General features: G+C 38.8%; 1 protein-coding gene across 2 annotated transcripts; it reads left to right on the top strand.

Moving 5' to 3' along the window:
* The first annotated feature begins 543 nt into the window (after nucleotides 1–543).
* On the top strand, nucleotides 544–19,717 carry LOC128809238 (photoreceptor outer segment membrane glycoprotein 2). 2 transcript variants are annotated; one of them, XM_053981061.1, is made up of 4 exons: nucleotides 544–619; nucleotides 12,246–12,911; nucleotides 16,674–16,920; nucleotides 18,362–19,717. In XM_053981061.1, the coding sequence occupies exons 2-4, from the start codon at nucleotides 12,331–12,333 to the stop codon at nucleotides 18,626–18,628; spliced, it is 1,095 nt and encodes a 364-aa protein (XP_053837036.1). In that variant the 5' UTR covers nucleotides 544–619; nucleotides 12,246–12,330; the 3' UTR covers nucleotides 18,629–19,717. The 2 variants fall into 2 exon arrangements, with proteins under 2 accessions (XP_053837036.1, XP_053837037.1); XM_053981062.1 differs by lacking the exon at nucleotides 544–619 and adding an exon at nucleotides 859–880.
* The last annotated feature ends 2,342 nt before the right edge of the window (nucleotides 19,718–22,059 follow it).

The raw sequence follows: 22,059 nt of genomic DNA, 5'->3' as shown, positions 1-22,059 counted from the left end.
CGCGGCGCCACCGAGCCCGCTGTCCCCGGGGCACCGCCCACATCCCATTTCCGGAGCCGTGATTGGGCAGCTGCCGCGATTCCTCACGGGCGATTGGCTCCCAGCGCGGTCGATCAGGGCGCCTGGGGCGGGCGCACCTGGACGCGGCGCTGTGCAGTGCGGGGTTGGCTGAGCCGCCGAGCGCCGGTCCAGCCGCGGCCGCCTCCGCGCAGCCACAGGGCCGAGCTGCGGGATGAGCACCGGAGTTCCCGTTCCCGATGAGCTTCCGAGGGGCAGCGCCCGTGCGGGGGTCGGCGCTGGCCCTGGGCGCTCGCCGCCGCAAGGCCGCTGCCGGCGGGAAGCTGAGTTCTCGTTGCGGTGCCGCCTCCGCCTCGGCAGCCGGGGCTCGGCCGCGCTGTCCGCACCTGGGCGGGCTGCCCGGGGCCTGATGGGCGCAGGCCGCTGCCCGGCCGCGGGTGGGGCGAGAGGGATGAGGAAGGAGAGGCCGGGGCGGGGCAGGCGGGTGACCGCGCATCGCCGCGAGGAGCTCTGTCCCCTTCGGGGGCACAGCAGGGCTGTCACCCTTGGGCTCCGCACAGTGACAGTAGGAAACGGTGGATGTGATGTGTCCCGTGCCTAGGTGAATACGGCCTTCGAAGGGAAGGCTTCCCGCTCTCACAGGTGACTCCTCACTGCAGGCAAGACCCTCGAGATTCGTGAGGCCACGGAGCGGGCACTCCCCTGTGGGTGCCATCATCGCACACCAGCCCACAGGACGCGTTTGTAGGCCACAGTGCCAGCCCAGAGGCTGGATCCGCCTGGCAGACCAGCACCTACGACAGGCCTGTGCTGCAGGAAGGAGGAGGTACAGATTTGCTGTGCTCATAGCAGCTTGTATGAAGTGAGTAAACACACCGTAGTGTTTCTCTCATGTGAAGTTTCTTTAAGCGGGGAAAAAAAATAAAAGGTGCCTTTATTTCCCTATTGCCAGCTGAATAAGAAGATAGTGTGAATAATTTAAGCCCATTCTTCATTCATCACAAGGAGATCATAGTTAAAGAGTAAGATTAGGAAAAGTATCTCCTCTACTATATGAAAACGAAGATTTTTAGCTCTGGTAGTTTACAAGTGAGTTACCCAGAAGTGGGAGCTGTGAACCAAACCTAGCAATGAACCCAGACAGTTGCGAGTTTCTCAGTGTCAAGTTTCAGGAAGATGCTTCTTCATTAACAAAGGGAATTGCCTCAACCAGTGGGCCACCAGTCATAGTGGTGTGGAAAAACACTGGTGATGAGCATACATTTCGCTGTATGTAGTGAATGCATATGTGTATTATGTGTCCTAACAATTGAAGCAGATAATAAGAAAGCTGATGGAGTGAAGAAATGTTCATTTTGTGAATGGAAGTGAACCAATGTTGATGGCAATAGGTGGAGAGAGTTGCTTTTTTTATACGCAATAGTGCATATTTTCCTGGGTTACAAAAGGAGTTAGGGGTTTTGCTTACCTTTAAAAGGCACTTACAATTTCTCAGATGGAAAATATTCAACTGGAACTTCATATTCCTTCAAACTTGTCTTAAAGGCATTGCAAAGGTGACAGTTATCCTAGCATAAGCAGCTCTTCTTATGCACCAAACAAATAATTTTTTTCACATTCACTCTAAAGTAGGCAGTGTTTTTCCTCCCAGATCATAACTGAGGGTAGGTAAATAACCTAACCACCTCTTAATTTAAGTAATTAGTTTTGCCAACAAAACTTGCAGCATGCTAGATGTAATGAGGAGCTCATGAGTATGAATCCATTGTGAAGAGTACTTTATTGTTCCCCAAATAATTGACAGGTTGCCTGAGGTGTACAATTCTTCGGGAGAATTTTCTGATTCAATTAAAGAGAATGGAAAGGCCTTAAGAAACTTGTTTATCTGGTTTGTCTGTTTACCTGTTCATCATTTCAGATCCAGGGGGCATAGTTTCTCTCATCACTTTGGAACTTCACAAGTTAATTCATTATCTAATACAATTGCCATGCACATAATCATGGGATTCCGATGTACATGGGAATCATGTACACCAGGTATACACGTCTTTTTGCACACTGAAAGCTTTAAAAGACCAAATAGCCTTTCCTTCATCGTTACTTGAAGTACACTGAGCTGTAAGTTTCCAAATTGCCACATGCTCTTCATAAGCAGACAAAACTTAGATGGTTCGAATAAAAGTCAAGCAGAGAAAAAAATAAACTAAAACTGAGTCTTTTCAAAAGGAAAATCTGTTTCCACTTATGCAAAGGAAGTCCTTAAAGAAAAGATCTAATCTTTTTTAACTCCCTGCTCCAGAAATACACCAAGAAGTCCTTCAAGGCTTTCTGTTCTACTATTTTAGCTTCAGAGATGCTGGTAAGTATTACAGATACCAGCGTTTCCTCTGTCAGTGCAGACTTGCAGAATATCTTTACTACACACCAAAAAAAAAAAAAAAACCAAACCCAAAAAACCACCAGCACATTAAAATCTCTATGTAAATAACAATATGAAATTGAGCTACTCTAGTTTCTTTTTTCTTTCTCTTTTTTTTTTTTTTTTTGATAGTACATGTAGTTACGCTGAGATGCATTGTGTTGATTTCCCTTGGAAAAAGTTACCTGAGCCAAAACTTGTCCTATGCCCTTTGTTCAGCTCTTACATTGTTAGTTCTAGTTGGCTATCTTGATTTAAAAATGTCTCTTTTTGCAGCTGTTAGTCAGCAGCTCTGAACCACAGCAAATGGGCACCTTGGAGTATCCCAAGTAGTACAAAATAAATCAGGAAAGCAAACTGTCCTGGTTTCAGATGGGATAGAGTTAATTTTCTTTATAGTAACTGGCACAGTGCTGGATTTAGTATGAGAATAATGTTGGCAACAGGCTGATGCTTTAGTTGGGTTTGAGTTGTTCTTACTCTAAATCAAGGACTTTTCGACTTCCTGTGCTCTGCCAGTGAGGAGGTGCACAAGAATGGAGGGGATCACGGCCAGGACAGCTGACGCGAACTGTCCAAAGGGGTATTTCACACCACAGAACATCATGCCCAGTATATTAATGGGGAAGGAATTGGCCATGAAGTGTCAATGGCTGCTGGGAGACAGGCTGGGCATTAGTCAGTGGGTGGTGAACAATTGTATTGTGCATCTCTTGTTTCTATTGGATTTTATTTCTCTCTCCATTACAATTAGTAGTAGTAGTGTCTAATTGCTAATATCTTTTATATTTTGTTTCAATTATTAAATTGTTTGTATCTCAGCCCATGAGGTTTGCCTTTTCTATCCACTTTTTTCCTCACTGAGGCAGGGGTGGGGGAGTGAACAAGCAGCTGCTGGACTTAGTTGCTACCTGGGGTTAAACCACAACACAGTGTGTTGTCTTAATTCAATCCTGAATGTCTCACTTGGCTGTAGACTGCAAGAAGAAAAGTACTGCATACCAAAACTCTTAAGTTAGAGAGCAGGAGGATTAATTACAGAAATTACTCCAAATCCCAAAAGGCTTGCCAGACCAAACTTTATTATGACCACATAATGGCTATGAAAAGATGTGAACAAAAAAATTTAATTGTGCTGGTATGTGCATGGCAATGAATATGATTTCTTAACAAGTTTGACTGTATGAAAAATAATCCCCAGTCATGTTAAGAGATTCTTACATATTAATATGGATATTTTATATTTAATAATTATAAATATTATGCATAATTATTTAAGATTAAATGTAGTAAATGTTAAATCATGTAATGAGGCAATAAATAGAATTGGTCTGAATTAAAAAACATATAGAAACAAGCCAGTAAACACCAAAGTGAAAGCAAACTATTTCTGGGCACAGCTAGACATAGCTTTAGCTTTTATTATTTTTTAATTTACAAAAAGACATAGCTTTAGCTTTTATTATTTTTCAATTTAAAAAAGAACAGAGATGAGAAAATAGTCACATATCTAATGGGGTACCCACTTCTAATATCTTTTTTGTTTGAAGAAATAGATCAGAATTTCCAGGAATGTCTATAGATGGAACACAACTTTCTAATGCTTCCAACTTCTGGTTCCCTAGGCTTTGTAAGATATAGCAATGGAAAAATAAGTTTGCTTTCTTGGAAATCATCTTTTTTGTGTAGTAAGGGAGATGTGAGAATTTTCATCAATAGTTTTTGTGTGAAAGGAATGCTCTAATTTTTCTTCAAGGAATCTTTAAATATTTAAATCTGCACCTATGCACCAACATATTCATATGTCTGTGATGGAGAAGGGTGACATGATTAACAATGTGCAAGAACTTCTGAACTCTACTGTTATTTTTTTCAAATCAACATGTATGGCAGTAGATGACTCATCCTGCAAAGTCCAGACTCATTGGTTTCAAACACTTCCATTGGAACTTCCTTGCCTGAACTTTGGGGTCTTGGCAATACTTATTTTTTTTTGTATGAGTCAGAAGTTCTGAATAATGTTTCTGCTTAGTTGACTACAGAAGACAAGCTCCACAAAAATTTTTGGAGAGTCAGATGTCAGGAAAAAGAAGAGAGAGGGAAAAAAAAAAAAATAAAAGGAGGATATGGATAGAAGGATGACCAGAACTTAAAGAAGGAAAATTCACAGGTTTGGTTAGTCAGTAAGTTAACATACACCAACTCCTAGAATTGAAAAATTGTTGAAAATTTTAACTAAAATTAATATATAAATGGAGGCAGAAACAATGCTTTCACTGAAGAGTAGAAAGGTAAAAACATTTCATAAGCTCACATTTCTGGCAAAAGTCAAGGATCAAAGGAAGTATCAGCCAAAGATGAGAAAGCTCTTACAAAGTTTTGTAGAGGTTTAAACAGGTATCTAGTTAATAGCAAAAGACAAATCACAGACCTTGAGACATTTAGTTCAGCCCCTTTTCCAACTGTCCCTACAACACTCCTGGCCAGTGGGCATCAACCTGTTGTAAAAGTACTTTGTTGATGGAAATCAAGGAGTTTCTTATGAGCTGTTTTGCTATTCTCACTAAAATAATTATTTCACCCATTATTCTTCTCATATCCTATCATCAAAGGAATTTTTTCCTTTCCTCTGTGCAACTACCTATAAAATTATTTGAACACTATTTTCATCTCTCACCACCAGTCTACACTAAGGCACCTGAGTTTCCTTCAGTCTTTTTCCACAAATTGTGATTTCTCAACACAGTGTCAATAAGCATGAAGTCACCACTCACGTGACAGAGGGACCTTGGAAAAACTCTTAAGAGCCCTGTGTCTGGGTTCTGGCTTCTGTCTATTTGACAGCTTCAGGAACTCCAGCAAGTATCTTTTTCTTTCTTTTTTTTCCCCTTGGTAACTGTCTTTTCTTTCCAAAAGAATCTCAAATTCCCTACAATATGACCTGAGTAATATTGTTCAGTTCAAATGATGTCTGGAGTGTGAAAAATAGCATCAACATCAGGTTTATGTAAGTTTAGGTAAGCTGAGAATAGGTACTGATTAATTTAGGAGGCCTTCTGAGGAGAAATATGACAGTGTATATCTGCCTACTTTGCTAGGAGAAGAAGGGTCAGTTGGTAGTATAGTGCACCAAAGTGTTGATGCTATGAGATACGGAATTTTAAAAGGAAAATTTTACATCATTATGTAAAGAGAATTCTGCTGCCAGGCCTCATATTATGTGTATAATTCCATTCTGCAAAAAGCTTCCTGATACCTGGCTTGTGAGGATAAGATCCATAGTGAATAAGGTACAAAAGTGAAAAGCAAAGATTGCTGCATGGTCTCATTATGATTAAGTTGTAAAAACGGATTCTAGTCTTCAGAAAGAAGTTACAGTCAAGATGGAAGTTTTAGGTTACCAGGCAATATAAAATACATGTTAACTTCCAGCTGTACTGTAGACTGCTGGTCTGATTTTAAGGTGAATACACTATTTCTGTGCCTTAGTTTTCCATTTGTAATGACTCATTGTGAGTCACGAGTGGATGACTCAGAGATTGTGGACAGTACAGCTCCTATGGATTGAAATCAGAGCCGGCCTGAAAGGTACTGATATGGATTTTCCTGCAATGCACAGGACCCTGAATGACAAGCCATACACATGCAGTGCAGTTCATGCAAGTCTGCTATGATTTCCTTTTCTGCCTGAGACTGATTTTCAGCATCCATATTGTTAAAACCTTTACACATCTGAAAATGTACACATCTGAAAATGTAGTACTTCTGATTTGTTTCACCTGTGGTACAACTGTAGTACAGTGTAGAGCTGTTGTAAAAAAATATAACTGACTTCGTTTTCAGTAAGCTTTGTGTCATTTTAATGTACCAACTGGGTTCTTTTAAATTATTGACTATTGCCATTACCTCTTGCCTTTAAATTTTGACATTACCTCTGCCAACTCTGCAATTCCATAAGAATTTCAGATGTTGTGACTTAACTTAGGTATCTTTATCTACTACAACAACCATAATAATCTAAATACCACTATACTTCCTTCCTAAAAGTTCAAAAATGTAATTGAGAAATTAATGTTCTTCAAAGACTCAATTACTTCTATTTGTTTAAAAACTTAATTCTCTAAGTGTCTACCATGTGGTTCACAATTTTATAAAAGCCAAAAAGAGCAAATTGTTGTTCGTGTCCTCTCCCCATTATCACATATCAGTGAGAATCTCTTCCTGAATATGGACTTGCCCCAGCTCAGAAAGGTTGTATAGCTCTTGCTTCCATCAGACTCACCAAGTGCCTCCAGTTTTAGTCCAGTACTCCAAAATCTCATATCATTAGTTATCACTTACATTAAATACAAGGTGAAATGAAAAGCCATCCAAATATAAAAATAAAATATGAATTTTTGGAAACTAGATGTAAAATTAAATGTTGCATCATCCCAACTAGTTATTTCATTACACTGATTCATAACACATCCTTGCCTGGGGACTTATATATGAATGATACTAAATAGGTAAGTAATTGGGCAAACATTTGTTAAATTTACCTGTTTGGATACTAAGCCATAGCACAGCAATCTCCCCTGTTAGCAGGAAAGTGTGTGATCTCTTTCTGTACCACTGGGTGATAGAGGCAATCCCCCATGTACAATCACTCAAACACAAGTTACAAAATGCTATTCTGTGGTCATGATATCTGGGCGTCCCAAAGGTCTACAAGAAAGTGCATCATGCTTAATTATAAACTGCTATGACACAGAACTAATATCTGAATTATTCAACTTTTGATACATTTGCAGCTGAAACCATTTCCAAATATGAGATGGAACAAAAAATACAGGTAGCACTGGTCTCTAACTGCATTACAACTGGATTGAAGTAATTTCTTACAATGGGGCATTCTTGAGCTTCCATTAGCTGTGTGAATGACCTCTAATCTCTAATACAAACTGGAAAAAAAAAAAGCCTCTTGCTCTGTATTGTTGAAAAAGCCTTCATACAGCAGCACTGCCATCTCCTGCTCGCTTGTCTCCATGCACGCCAGTACGAGGTTTGTGTTGCAAAGCAGCCACAGGGAAGGTGCAGTTTTCTGCTGCTAGGTAACTGAGGCAGTAACATTTTCTAACACTCAGGGATAACACACTCGTAGTTCTGCAGATGGGTAGAATTTTCACAAGTGAACTTGTTTTTTTTTAGCATAGAAAAGTACTACAGCCATTTGTCCAGAATTTCTGATATATCACATCCCAGCCGAACACTAGCTCAAAATGTGTACATTTGTGTACTTGTGCTGTGCCCAAGGAATACATTATACCTGTTGAATATGCCTCTGTGGAGTTGATCTGTACACAAACCAACACATTTGAACAGATCTAAAATATTCCCTGTAGTCTACATGGGTTCTGCAAGTCCAAAGCATGATGAATGACTCGTGCACAGGATTAATTCAATGCAATTGGGGTGTATTTGATTATATGCAAGCATTTGTGTGGTTCATATGCATTAGGTCCAACAGGTCCTAGATGTATCACATATGCTCTGAATCATTAGGACACAGGCAAGATAGAGCCAGTGTACTGCCAGAACACAGAGTTAGAATCACAGTCATGTCAAGGTACTGGCTTCTTGCTTATCATAAGCCAGGAGGGGACAGCTTATGCTTCTGAGAATATTTCTACACATTTACAATGCCTGGTGCAGGGTCTCTTGCAGTCAGTCATGTGCCCACTGAACTCTCTCTGCTGTGCTAAGGTGTTACAGATATGGGCCCTATAGATCAAACCTGGTCCTGCTTAGGGATTCAGTGCTGGTACTGACACCACCTCTAACTTGACCAAGCACTGCTGCAGACTCAGCTTGTTGCCACCACTGTTGCCAGTTCAAGCCAGCCACGTCTGTCCCACAAATTGCTATGTGCTGGGCTCAGAAAAGCCAGAGGACATGATACTTTTGCTTCCAGCTTGGAATAGAGCTAGATAAGAGACCAGGACAGAGGTTTCTACTGGATTGTTCTTGAACCTGGGAAGCTTCCCAAACCAGAACCTACCATGAATCATACAGGATGATCCAATTGCTCTTGGTTACTTGAATTATTTTCTAGGACAATCACTTTCAATACACAGAGAACAGAAAATTGCATCCAAAGCAACAAAATATGGAATGATGGGTAAGGAACATAACAGTGCATATAAATGATAGTTGCCTAAGATAGATTTTCCCTTCCCACAGAATCACAAACTTTCATTATTCTTATTCTTCCCTCCTTTGGAGGCATATTTATTGTTAAAAATAAGTTAAGAACTACTGAAGACATTAGCAGGAACTGAAAAACAGTTCTGTTTCTTACTAGCCCAAATGTCCAGCAGGGTAAAAAGTCCTATAAACCATTTTGTTGGTGAGATCTCAGTTCACACTCAGTTAATTGGCCTGTTTTGCAGGATTTAATCTGGTGGCATAAGAATCTTGAAATAAATCTCTTAGCTACGATTAGAGATGAAGGAGAGATTAGCACAGGCAGGAGAGTTGAAGTGGTTTTCTCCATTGGTGAGTCAGTGTGAAGACAGAGCAACTACAGAGACATCAGGAAATCAGTATTTCAGCCATCCTCAGGATGTCCAATTCAGGTATTTTCTCCCTTGTATTCAGCAAGTTACCAGTTTCAGGATCCTGTTCAGTCCTCTGAAGCAGGTTAGTGGTTTGTCACAAATGGCAATGTATGTTTAGTTAAAATAGCAGATTTTAGCAAAATCAGTAAGATAAAATGTGGCTTGTTTATGACAAAATTGCAAAATTTCTTGGAACAATTTTTATCTAATAAGTAAATATAAAAAATAGCTGTGCTATGTCTTGTTCATTATAGTTGATAGCAAAGGAACAGCTAGGTGACATCTTGGAAGCAAATTGTATGGTGGTGGAAGCTGTCTTTAAAGTTAGATAAATTTCAATTAGACAAAGAAAGCTTGAGAACAGTATTGATAGTATGGGAGAGATTTCCACACTTATTTGTCTTTTATTGAAAGAAGTATTTCTCCCTTTATAGAATAAAATCCAGTTTGCTATCCCATAGCTGGGGAAAGTATGTCTGTGTGTATATGATTCATAACTCTAGAGTGGCTCAAGTGCAAATGTTTCTAAAAACTATGACAACTATGACAGAGGCATTAGTACCACTGAAATGCTGGGAGCATTTGTGGCTTTACAGTAACCCACTGCCAACCGTGACTTGGAGAAGAACAGAAATAGGTTGCAGAGCAAGACTGACAATTTTAGCTCATAATTGCAGTTCAGTTCTTTCAGCTGGAAAAACTTTCTTCATGGTGCTCAAAAAATTATACTACGCAGCTGTGCATGTGTTGCAGTAGATCTTACACTAATAAATGTATTCAATACTTTATTAAACAGTTAGGGAAAGAATAATATTATGATGCATTTATAGAATTCTTTATGATGTGAAGAAGAGTCTTCTTATTAGAAATGAATTCAGTAAACTGTTAGCATAGGTGAAAATCTTAACATAAGTATCAATGTAGAAGGCTAGGAACAAGGAACAGAATAGATAACTTGCTCTTCTGTCCCAGACTCAATGCACTCAAGATTTCATGACAAGCACAGTATCTCCCAAAGATCAATCCCAAGCATATCAGTGATAGCCAGGGTCAGTCAAGAAGTGGTCTTTGAACTACAACCAGTCATTCCATCCCTTTTCTCTGGCACTAGGACTCCATGAAATCACAGACCTTATGCTGCTGCTGTGGGTAGCACTGTAAGATAAATGTCAATATTCCATGAAATCTGATCCTATAGCAAAACTAAAAATTCACAAAGGAAGCATGAGAATTTCTGGAGACAAGGAATTACAGGAGAATTTTTCTTGCATGGAAGTTTTTACTTTTTTTAAAATTCAGGCTTCTGAAAATTGGGGATGGAATAGCTACATGAGATTGAATGTATCTCTGCTTATGGAACTCAACTTCAAGTTTCTCTACGGCTAGAATATGACCAAGTCTTAAATCTACATCTTCCAAAATCAACAATGCCTCTGAAGAAGATTAAATTTGAGTAGAACTATTTATAACTTTTGTCCAAATGTTAAAAATAAATATGTTTAGCAAGTAGGGTGTTTTCAGTGACACTGTAACTAAATGTGTGCTGAACAATTTTGAGGCATTGTTCAAATAGGTACATGTGTTTCACAGAAACAAACAGTGAGTGATGCATTCATGTGTGCTGGCCATTGAACGTGAACTGTGTATCAGCAATCAGTAAATTTCACAACAGATTCTTGCTGTTGTGAGCTCTGAGGCCTGAGTATCAGGGGTAAATTAATCTATTAGCAGCCATCATTTACAGTTATTTAAGGTCAAATCACAAACTGCTTAACTGGTGAAGCAATCAAAGGTACTGTCTCCAGGCTTAGCAGGCTTATTCAGGCTGTCAGCTGAATTCAGAGGGAGGCTTAATTCTGTACCACCAGAGCATGATACCTTCAAATGAGGTCTGAACAATACTGGAAAAGAATGGTGTAAAGCAAGTGTTGTAATTTTATAAATGACTATTCTCTGGACATCTCTGTAAGATGTCTATAATTTATATGATTATCACAATATGATTACAATCAATATTCAGCTGTAACTGATAACCTCAACAATCATTACAATTAGGACCCTGTTTTTAAATTCAGAAAGCCGCTGGCCTCAACACCTTTGGAAATAGACTGGTAAAGAAAAATACTGTGCATTTTGCACACTATTCTCTATATTGTTCAAAAGATACACAGAGCTGAATAGCTTTGAGAGGAATTAGTTTTCTCTGTAAATGCAGGAGTAAATAAATGCAACTTGAATTAATTAGATCTCACAGGCCTTAAAATCTTAGTGTATGAAGATATTTAACCATATCCTAATATGAATCACACAACCTATTCCTTGCCTGTACAAACAGAACTGATTCCTTCCGACGTAAACACATGAAGACGCTGGGATTCCATTACCTTTTTAAACTGCACGCTGCAACAATCTGCTTAGCCAATGCTAAGCTTCACTGCAGCTGGGGATCCTTTACCGGGTCAGTGTAGCCCTACTTCTGTCCAGCTTGTCTGTTCCCAGGTGTTTTTCAACAGGTGTATTCGCTGTTTTAGCTGATACAAGTTTTACTCAGTAATAGCATCCACTAACTTCAAAAATATTATAGTTTATACATCTCTATTTCCCCAGATTTACAGCATTACACTTTACTGTTTAGAAATGCCATTGTATTAGTGGAATTAAATGACTATATAATTATATAATGTAAAGTTTTACAGTATAAAATCACTCTAATGAGAGTTGCCAAATCAGGAACAAGACAAGTAAGTTTTCTGGAGAGGAAAGAAAAAAAGGCAGGTGTATATATGTTTGTTTATTTAACTTTTGAACACAAACCTGACCATAACAGAGGAAAATAATAAATACCTATAATTGTTAAAAAAAATACAGGCAACAAGTAGAAGGGAAAGACACTGGGAGTCTTCTGAGGGGAAAGACAGCAGACCAGTTCACTTTTAGATATCGGGTCTGCACAGAAAATTGGTCTTGACAAAAATTCATAGGAATCCAGAGTGTCTGTTTATACTATTCACTTATTTTTAATTGCTCTAGTTGGTCCTCAGAATTTATGTTTTTTAAGTGATTCACATTGTTATGAAATTTAAGCAATAAATTTCACTGGGGCACTCCCTTGGCAGGACTCAGAGTGCGTGAGGCTGTACAGGAAGTTCTTTTGTAGGCTCTATAAATACCTGGTCAAACAGACAGTAATCTCTCTCCCTCTTCTTCAGATTTCTGCACGCCTTGGATCCATGCTCCTAATCAGCTTATGAGCTTCCCTTGACCTACGCTTCTTTTCCTAATGCGTGTCTGACTATGGCTGTCCTCAAAGTCAAATTCACCAAAACCAAGCGGGACAAATTGGCTCAGATCTTATGGATCCTCAACTGGGTTTCTGTAGTGAGTGGGATCATTCTCTTCAGTCTTGGCCTCTTTCTGAAAATAGAGATCAAGAAGCGCAATGAAGTGATGGCAAAAGGGGACATTAACTCTGTCCCCAACATGCTGATCTCTGTAGGGGTCATAGCATGTATCATCAACTTTCTGGGTGGCAAAATCTGCTATGACTGCTCAGATGCAAACAAGTTCTCTCGATGGAAACTAGTAATGCTGCCATACATCGTATGTACCTTCTGTTTTACCTTCTGCATCCTGGTGGGTGCTCTCATGTGCTATACCATGAGGAATGAGCTGGAAGAGTCTCTCTATCTGGGACTGAGGGATGCCATTAAGTTCTATAAAGACACAGACATACCTGGGCGATGTTTCTTAAAGAAAACAGTGGATATGTTACAAATTGGATTCCGTTGCTGTGGAAACAATGGCTTTAGAGACTGGTTTGAAATTCAGTGGGTATCTCCTCGATATCTGAATATGGCTTCCAAGGAGGTTCTGGAGTAAGTATTTATCAGTCATAACAAAAAATTCTAGGAGAAAAACTCTTTTGAGACTGGAAAGCCCTTTTTTTCTGGACCGTTGTACCTTAATTTAAAAAATGTAGAATAACCATGTTGCTCATAAAATATGCTAAATACATGCACGATCAAAAGTAGCCTTTTGCTAAATCTTTAGGGATGCTAAGCAAAGCAAAGATGTATCTCCTTTTTCAGTGTGGTGAATGAGCTACCTCAAAATTTTAATTTCATTTACAGTGAGCTGATAACAGTAAGAAAAAAAGGATTGTACTATCAGTACATTGCACAGTCAATTCTAAGCACTGAAAGACCCCTCTTCTTCAAGGTATTAGATTTTGCAATCCCAAGTTCAAATCTGTATGTTCACATGTGAGAAACTGCCAAACACCACATACAAAAAAGCAGAAATTCCTCATTTCTTTCTGGTGGTGGTGCTACACATGATGTAGCAACTGTGAAATTATATGCTCAAAAAGAGTGGTAATACTTACAGAGAACGTAAAAATTAAAAACTACCAAAAGTAGACAATCCAGTCTGTAATAATTCTTCTAAAGCTGAAAAAGGTCTTCACTGACAAGAGAGTAGTAGCTTTGTATTCCCAGGAAAGACAAATGGAAAGAGCTTGACTGGCATTTGTCAAATGCTGCATTTTGTTGAACTCAAAAATTAGTGACAATAAAGCCAGAGAAAGGGAGGCCAAAGGTCTTAATTTTACAGAATTTGCAATTTGAAACTGCCACCATAGCAAAGTGTATATAGAGAGCTGCAAATATACCATAGGGCAGGACCTAGGAGAGTACAAACGAGGGCATCAGCATACAGAAGACACTTGTCTGTGGAAATAAAGCAATACAAGCATTCTCAAGAGAGATGTTAGAAAGTGTCACAGAGAACAGACTGACCAGAGCTGTTTCAAGTCTTGGGTCTATGCTGAAAAGTGACAAGACAATATGATCCCCAGGAATTTAACAGCAGCTTAGTGTGAGGTTAAAAGTAAAACAGACTTCCTTTTATTTCTGTGAGAGAGGCAGAAACAATAATGTTTTACCCAGGGTCTTAATTAAGCTGTGTTTTCTTCTGCAGGCTCACCTGTGCTCTGCCATTGTTTTGAGAATGCACTGTCAATTAGCTTTTGCCCCATTTAGGCAGAAGGTGACAGTGAAATGTGGGTGAGGAAAGTAATTTCTTAATTTCTTTTACTGTGGATAGATTGCTTAATTTTATCTTGATTGGCAGAATCCAAGCTGATGCTGTATAACAAAATTATACCATGGCTTCAAAAAATCTGGTAGGGAAACATTTGATATGAAATCATTGGAAGTAAAGCCCAGCTGGTAATGTTCTGAAAGGATGGAGAAGGAATCAAATCTTTCTTGGTTTCAACTTGTACTCTGTGTCAGTTAGTAGTCTGTAGATCAAGAGGCAAAGCAGGTGAGACCTGACATACTGTGAACTCACATGTAACCTTTGCAAAACTCAACTTTTCACCTTCCTGCAAAACCCTCTTCTACAGCTCTACTGCCAACAACACAATTTGACAAGGCATGGAAACAGTCAGTAGGAATGGTAGGAACATGATGTTACAGCAGTACAATGCTACCATTGCTTTGGTTGGGTAAAAATCATCTTTGCTCAAAAGCAAATTTTTCCTTTACAATACCATAACAACTTTGAATTGCAGCAGCAAATAGCAGTGAATGTCTTGCTCCACCAACTCTTTTAGTAAGGTCTTCCCTTCTAACAGTACCAATATACTGTTAAGTACCAAAATACAAAAGAAATAATTTTTAAATTTGCCACTAGCAGAGGAAACACAGTGGCAGAATGATATAACCCAAGTCTGGAAACTGCTACTGTTGGCAGTAGAAAGAGGATTCCTCTTTATAACATGCCTGGAACAAAACAAAGTATTTAAATTGATGCTTGGAATCAAAAGAAAAGCTTAAGACCCAGTTTATTGTACTTCAACCATCCTAATGCTGTACTATATTGGGGTCATTAAATATATATAATACCCTGAAACATAGAGAGCATTTTGCCATCCCAGGTAAGGTCTTCCCTTTCACAATATGCCAATCTTCCTCTCCTCTGTGAGCTTTCTTTTCTCCCCCCACATTGGAGCCCTCTGGTTTCCTTCCCTTCCAGTGTTTGGTTTTGCCTATGCCCACAACATGGCTCACACACTTCAGTCCACTTTCAGTGGATTCTTTGGACTCTTTTGCATTGATTCCATCACCAGATGGCCACAAAATGAAAAGCTAGACTTGAAAATGGAGAAAAATTCATGCCTATCCCATTCCTAAGTGGGAAATGGCAGGTGAATTTCCTGGTTTACCTGGAAAGATCTTTGAGGAAAATGTTTTTGAGAGAATTTTAAGTTAAAAAAAAAAAAAATTACAACCCAAATTAAAAAGAGAGGAAGAAAACAACAAGAAACAAAAAAGGAGGTTGTATTTAGTAGGCTCACAGCAATAAAATAAAGCAATTTTTCTGCCATCACAGAACTGACACAAATACTGAGCTTCCTAGCAGCTGATGTTTCATTTGAAGGTTACATTTATTAATTTGATGGTCCCAAATTCCAGATGAAGACTGGACCACAGTGTTTCTGCTCCTTCTGTTTACCTGATGAGTTTCTTGTAATTATTTCCTTCCCTCTCATTTAGATCAGCTGTAGTGGAACAGAAAAATATTATTTGCAAACATTAATAAATGAGTACATTTTGGAAAATATTAGAAAATTTACTATTGGCAAATAGTGAAAGCTGTATATCTGTGTGAAATTTATCTTTCATGTATTCTGGCTCCCTTACAAAGGGGGGGCCTGGACTTGATAAACCAGGGCATGGTTCTCACCCATGGGGATGTCTCAGGAAATCAGCCTTTTCCACCAAGCATGAAAATAGATACACGCTTAGAGGCTGCTTCCTCAAGGTGTGAGAGTGTCTCTCAGCATCTTAGATACTGTCCAGTTTCTGGAAAATCTCTTTCTCTGAAGAAAACAGATGCCAAGGATTCATTTATCTTCCAGAAAATCTTGGTTAGTTTGAGACTGTGTTCTCTTCCCATCTTATGGGTTTTTTTCCTATTCCTCTTTCACCACTTGTATCCCTCCTGATCTTATGGAGGAGGGAAAGGACTATTTTTAGCAATGAATACATTTCTTAAAGTTACAGAAAGTGGACTTAGAAGAAGTAGAAAATCCCTTGTGAATTAGTCTTAAAACATGTGCTGGACCAGCCCTTGCAATGGGTACAATGGCAAAAGGCCAGTAGATGATTTCCAGTGGTTCCAGTGGCATACAAAGTTGTTCTTGTATTAGGATCTCTCTCATGGAATGATTATGTTGAAAAATCAATCCAGAAGTAGTGAAACATAGGATTTCCAGGGATATAACTTCTATTAGAATTCCACCAAGACAAACAAGTCCAAAATTTGTCCTTAGTATTCAGCACAAAGATACTAAAAAGGAAACATCTCCCTGAACACTGAACTCATGTCTGTGGCACAGATGAAGAACCACATGAGGTTCTGTGCTATACCACACTTAAATACAGCAAATCCAATATTCAGTGTTCCTGCAGTAAACAACTTTTCCTGTTTAAAGTATATCCTCATTTTCCTTTTGTTATGTTGGAGAGGCCTACATTGCAGCAGAGTTGTGTTACTCCCTTTCCTAAAATCACAGGCACTGCCTCCTGCTGACACCAGGTTTGTAATGCCCAGACTTTGTCCTGTTGCAGCCGTCTGAAGAGCAACATTGATGGGAAGTTCTTGGTGGATGGAGTTCCCTTCAGCTGCTGCAACCCTAGCTCCCCACGGCCCTGCATCCAGTACCAGCTGACAAACAACAGTGCTCACTACAACTACGATTTCCTCACAGAGGAGCTCAATATCTGGATGAAGGGGTGCAGAGAGGCTCTGCTGGATTACTACACCGGTATCATGAGATACATTGGCATCGCAGCATTGCTTATTTGGTTGTTTGAGGTAAGTCTCACAAAAATGGTCTCTATCAGATTAATCAGTCTTCTGTCTCTCCAGGATGGAAAACGATGACAGTGCAACACATAAGAAGTGCTTCAGCATTCAGTATAAGGTCCACAAGCACTTCAGGAATGTTGTAGGATTTCTTTTAGTAAAGACAACCTTTCTGAAGTCCACAGAGCAGAAGGAAATCATGTTGAGGATGAGAACTATCAGAAACCATGTATATCATTTACAGAGCTTTTTCAACAGAACATAGCATATTCCCTTCCCTGATGCATTGATGGGATCAGATACAGGATGACACATGCAGTGACACAACTGCAATGAAATTTGATGAGAAGGTCTGAATGTTGTTTTAAGTCAGTTTTAAGAAATATATAAAATATGAGTAGGTCTTTGGCTCAATGCATTAGTTTTGTTTATAATTAGAATTGAGTGTTTTATTAATATCTCAAAGCCTCCTTTTTATATTACATAGTTTCACCATACAGACAGTACTTGCAGTCATGGCATATCATCCTTTTTGAAGTAGACTGGGCTACTGGTTATGCAATCAAAATAAGCACATCACAGGCAAGCTACACACCTGCAAATCTGCAGTGTCCCTGCTGACATCTGTAAAGAAGAGTTCTCTGGATGTTGTCATCTGCAAGTAAAGGACTCTCCAATGGCACAGGCTCCAATACAGTTTTCTTACCATTTTAGTATGTTTTATTTTTCTATTGCTCTATTTATTACATAAATATTAACACTGTAATTTAAGTAGTTCACAACAGTCCTCAGGCAGTTCTAGGAGGGGCTGTGGTGCCAGAAATAACCTGAAGCATGTGAAAAGCTGTGAGGCAGCTCTCTGTGTTAATTGAAATATTGACAAGCTGATCTTGATGCCAACACAACAATGAAAGTGGGGCTTTTTCCTAAGCTTAGACTTGAGCCTCTGCTATAGGCCATCCTTCTTAATTTTCACGCCTTGGCAATGTTTGACACATATGGCTTACACAGGAATGATTAAACCACCTTGGAAGAAATATTGATTTAATCAATGTCAGTGGAAAAAAATCCACTGAAATTAACATACTACAATTTTTTCTTTCACAGTGACTGATAGTTCCATTAATTGATCATCCATTCTACATCAATTAGTTGCAGTCTCTGAAGCTACAAGGTTCACGAGTAATTCTAGGTATAAATTCTAGGTATTTATATACTAATAACATGCAAGGGGGATTGTTACCTGAAGAATGAAGGGAGACTCAATCCATCTCCCCCTGCTATCTTTCTTTAAAAATGTAATTAACTGGAAAAGTGGTTAGACATATTGCTAGGATAAACAGTCTGTCTGCTTTACACAGTTATAAGGCCTGTAAAACACAATGAAAACTGAGAGTGATAGAACTGAGGCTGCAATTTCAACTGTTTAACCATTAACTGTTTCTTACAGCTCTCTGTACTGATTGGTGTCCGGTACCTACAAACAGCCATGAAGAATGTCCTTCTGCTAGGAGATCTGGAGGGTGAATCAGATGGTTGGTTACTAGAAAATAGTTTTGTGGAAACTGCCAAATACAACATCAACATCATTAAGAATCTCGGCAAAGCCAACCAGATCTCCACTGTCTCAGGCATGAATGACCCCAATATTAACGTTCAAAACACAGACTGTGACAAAACTAATATTACAACAAAATCTATCCCTGCAACTAGGTAGGCAAATCTCCCAAGAAATTACATCACAAGTGTAGCTTTGCTCTATTACAGTCACCAGATTTTATCTGGTGGGGGAAAAAAAAGTAGAAAAATTAGTAAAACAATTGAACAAACCACTGACTGGTGACAGCTCCAAAAATGCTGATACTTCTTTGGATGGACGTGATTTTACTTGTAAAATCCCTGATTCTCAACGCTGCAAGAAATTTATGTAATGTCCTCCACTTTCTCTCCTTTACTTACAGACTTCTATTGTGGTCTGAATGTATCAGAATAATCATTATGCACAAGCAAGTATTTCAGACAGGGTGGGTCTACATGTACTAACAAAGACTAGTTGAATAGGTAGCAAAGAAGTTTGTCATTACACCTATAAAAATCCCAAGAGCAATGAAATCCCAAAAGAAATTATTAGACTGGATAAAAAGATTATTTATAAAAAAGGTAACAAAAACCAAAATGAAGATTCTGCTGGTGCAAGCTAGGAAAGGAGAAATTTTAACAAAAATATATGTATATTACAGCCTACAAGAATCTGCCATGTACGTAAAATTCAGGTGAATAAAATAAAAGTTATCACAAAAGTATTTCATTTGTTTTTCCCAAAATGTCTGAAGTACCTTTTCCTCCCTGCAATAGTTTAGAGAAAGCTAGTTGTCCCACTTCTCTGAAAGTCAAAGGGTACAGCTAAAAGGAGTTTTCTGCTTAAGAAAACTAACTGCCAGCTTGTGCAGGGATATTTAAACTTCCAACTAGCATGTGATGGCACAAGTTTAAAAACAAGTAGATACTTCCTATGAAACAAATACTGATGATCCTTGAAAGCTCCTTGTTTCAAAAGTACTTACCACACTGATCCAGGGGTGGGAAGGTAAGAGGTTATTTGTAATCAGTAAAGGCAGACAGACTGACAGCTTGCACATCACACCCCTGCTACAGTGCTCAGGAGCTTTGTCAATGCATGGAGTGAAAACCTTCAATGCCCAAAACACCTGTAGTTACAGGATGCCCTGTGACTGTAACTGATCATTAATAGTCAACAGGAAAAAAGTACCAATAAAAAACAGAGGTGGAAAGACCAAATGAAATATTTTACTTGTTACTGCTGTGAGTGCATTCTTTGGATAATCAAGTAAAAGAAGTTTTATCACTGAAATATTTTAAATAGAACCATTCCTGCTTTTGAAACTGTGCAAAATAACAGTAAAAATGTCTTTATCTAAATACTGTTGTATCCCATGACATGAGAAAAAGCAAAAATTATACTATAAGGATATATTGTAAATAAATTGTGCAATGTAATGATCTGTAGTATAATTCCAGCGGGCTATGTGCATGACCATAATTTCAACTGGAATTCCTTCACTGCCTAACATGCTAGACCTACACGTAAGTATGTTAAAACCCCTTCAAAGAACTAGATTTGTAAGCTGAGACTTCCTTTTACAAGAACTGTTAATTCTTCCCTTTGCACTACACTTACGTGTATGCCTACTTCTTGTCTTCATTGCAATCACTTTGCCCAGTGAGGCATTAAAACTTAACTGGTGTGTAATTCCTTCAAGCCATTTCTGAGAGCCAGAAGTACTTACCAGCAGCTCTATAATTAGCTGATACAGGCTGGAAAAGAATGAATGCAGAAAGTTGTAGCTCCTTGAGAGATCAAGGAGAAAGACACTCATGTATTGCAAACTAATCAGATGTCACATATGTTTTTCTTTAAATGCAGTGTATTTTTTTTTCAGGTAAGTATGCCAAGTGTCACCTGTGTCAGTCAATATCAGTCACTTCCTCAACACAATTTTATTCTATTTTTGGTAAAACAGTCCTAGACCTCAATAACTAAAGCTTGCAGAATTATAAGAACTGTGAGCTTACTCTTTTGACAGCTTTCTAGTTAGTTCATGGGTTTGTCAAGAATCTGCTCTGAAAAAACAGATTTGGAAGGAAGAGTGAGCTGATGATCCAACCTCAGCATCTCTGTCAAGACAAAAAAAGTCCAGCAGCAGCTGTAAGACATTACCACAAAGAGCAGAGGTGTAAGTACCCAGCTATAAAATTTTCTCTGGCCCCCACACAGCTCATTTACTTGCATATGAAGAAAACACATATTACCATAAAAGACTAATCAGCATTTAGCACATTAACCTTTGTCTCTCAGCCAACTGCCCCAAACTGCAGCAATAGAATGTGATTGGTTTTCAAATTAGCTTACTTTCAGCATGCATCTCACAGGCAACAGTCCTTCTCTGACCTATTACCAGTAATTACTTAGTCATTAGACTGTAAATTTCTATCCTGTCTAGGCATTCAGATTCTCCACTGATACAGATACATTACAAAATTATAATCGCTCATTTCACAGTATCAGGATAAAATTTACTTTTGTTAATAAATGCTTTCTTCTTTCCTTTGTATTTATTGATTTCCTCAGAACATGTAAGTGCTACACCCTACATATCCAGCTTCCTTTACAGCACCTGTCATGATAGTTTGGGTTTCCTGCAGTATTTAATTCCAGAGGCACTGGATCAAGGAAACAAACTCAGGCAGCAGCAGAGACTCCATCTTTAATTCTCCGTAATTCATAAAGACAGAGATGGCATTAGTGAGCCAAGCCTTTAAGCCAGGGCATCTGCTCAGATACAGAAATAAATACGATTCGGGGGACACTTCTTATCCTATTTGTTACTAATGCCTAATCCAGCCAAAATTTATAACAATACAGAAAATTCCAGAGTAAGAAACTCACCTATGCATAAAACTGCCTTCTTTATCAAGTTTTTAATTTAAAAAATAAAATAAACACTGTAACGTTGAGTTTCTGGTGAAGGCACTATGAGAGTTTCTTTAGAAATTGCATGTACAATGCTCTTCCTTTAAAGCTGGCTCATTGCCACTGAAAACAATTGCTCTGTGTTGATCACAGAGAAAAAATAGTAAGAAATATAAACATGCAGCACATTTAGGATTTTGTTAAAATGAACATAGTTCAAGCAGGAACTGGTACCTTGGGATGAGTATCTCAATTCTTGTACCCAAAGAGACCGATATTAAATTTTAGGCACAATTAAGGAGGAGATGTAAGGTTCTGCAGTCTTCTGAAAAAAGCTAACCACACATCTTCACAAGGACTTCAAATGATCATGAAATCCGTAGTCCCCACTTTGTGCTTCACAACTTTTTGCTGCAGCTCATTCACTCAAGCATAAAGCCTAGAAACCTAAAATTAAGTCTGGTGGACTGTAAGTTGTTTTACAACCTGTACTTATACAGCACAAACTGTATTCCATTTTGGACACTGATCTCATGAACAGCAGTAAGAAAAGTCAAGTCCCATTGTAATGTCTCATGTTTAACTCTGTACCTGGTCTCTTACTCACTGTTACACAAAATCATGTATATATCACCTCTTGGGATTTCAGCTTGCTC

Source organism: Vidua macroura, chromosome 6, assembly GCF_024509145.1.
Source record: "Vidua macroura isolate BioBank_ID:100142 chromosome 6, ASM2450914v1, whole genome shotgun sequence".
In the NCBI taxonomy this organism is placed as follows: domain Eukaryota; kingdom Metazoa; phylum Chordata; class Aves; order Passeriformes; family Viduidae; genus Vidua; species Vidua macroura.
This window is presented reverse-complemented; position numbering and strand designations above follow the sequence as displayed.

Coding starts and splice junctions, on each gene's coding strand:
- LOC128809238 (XM_053981061.1), top strand. CDS start 12,331: ATGGCTGTCCTCAAAGTCAAATTCACCAAAACCAAGCGGGACAAATTG. Junction 12,912..16,673: donor GCTTCCAAGGAGGTTCTGGA/GTAAGTATTTAT, acceptor GTCCTGTTGCAG/CCGTCTGAAGAGCAACATTG. Junction 16,921..18,361: donor TGCTTATTTGGTTGTTTGAG/GTAAGTCTCACA, acceptor TGTTTCTTACAG/CTCTCTGTACTGATTGGTGT.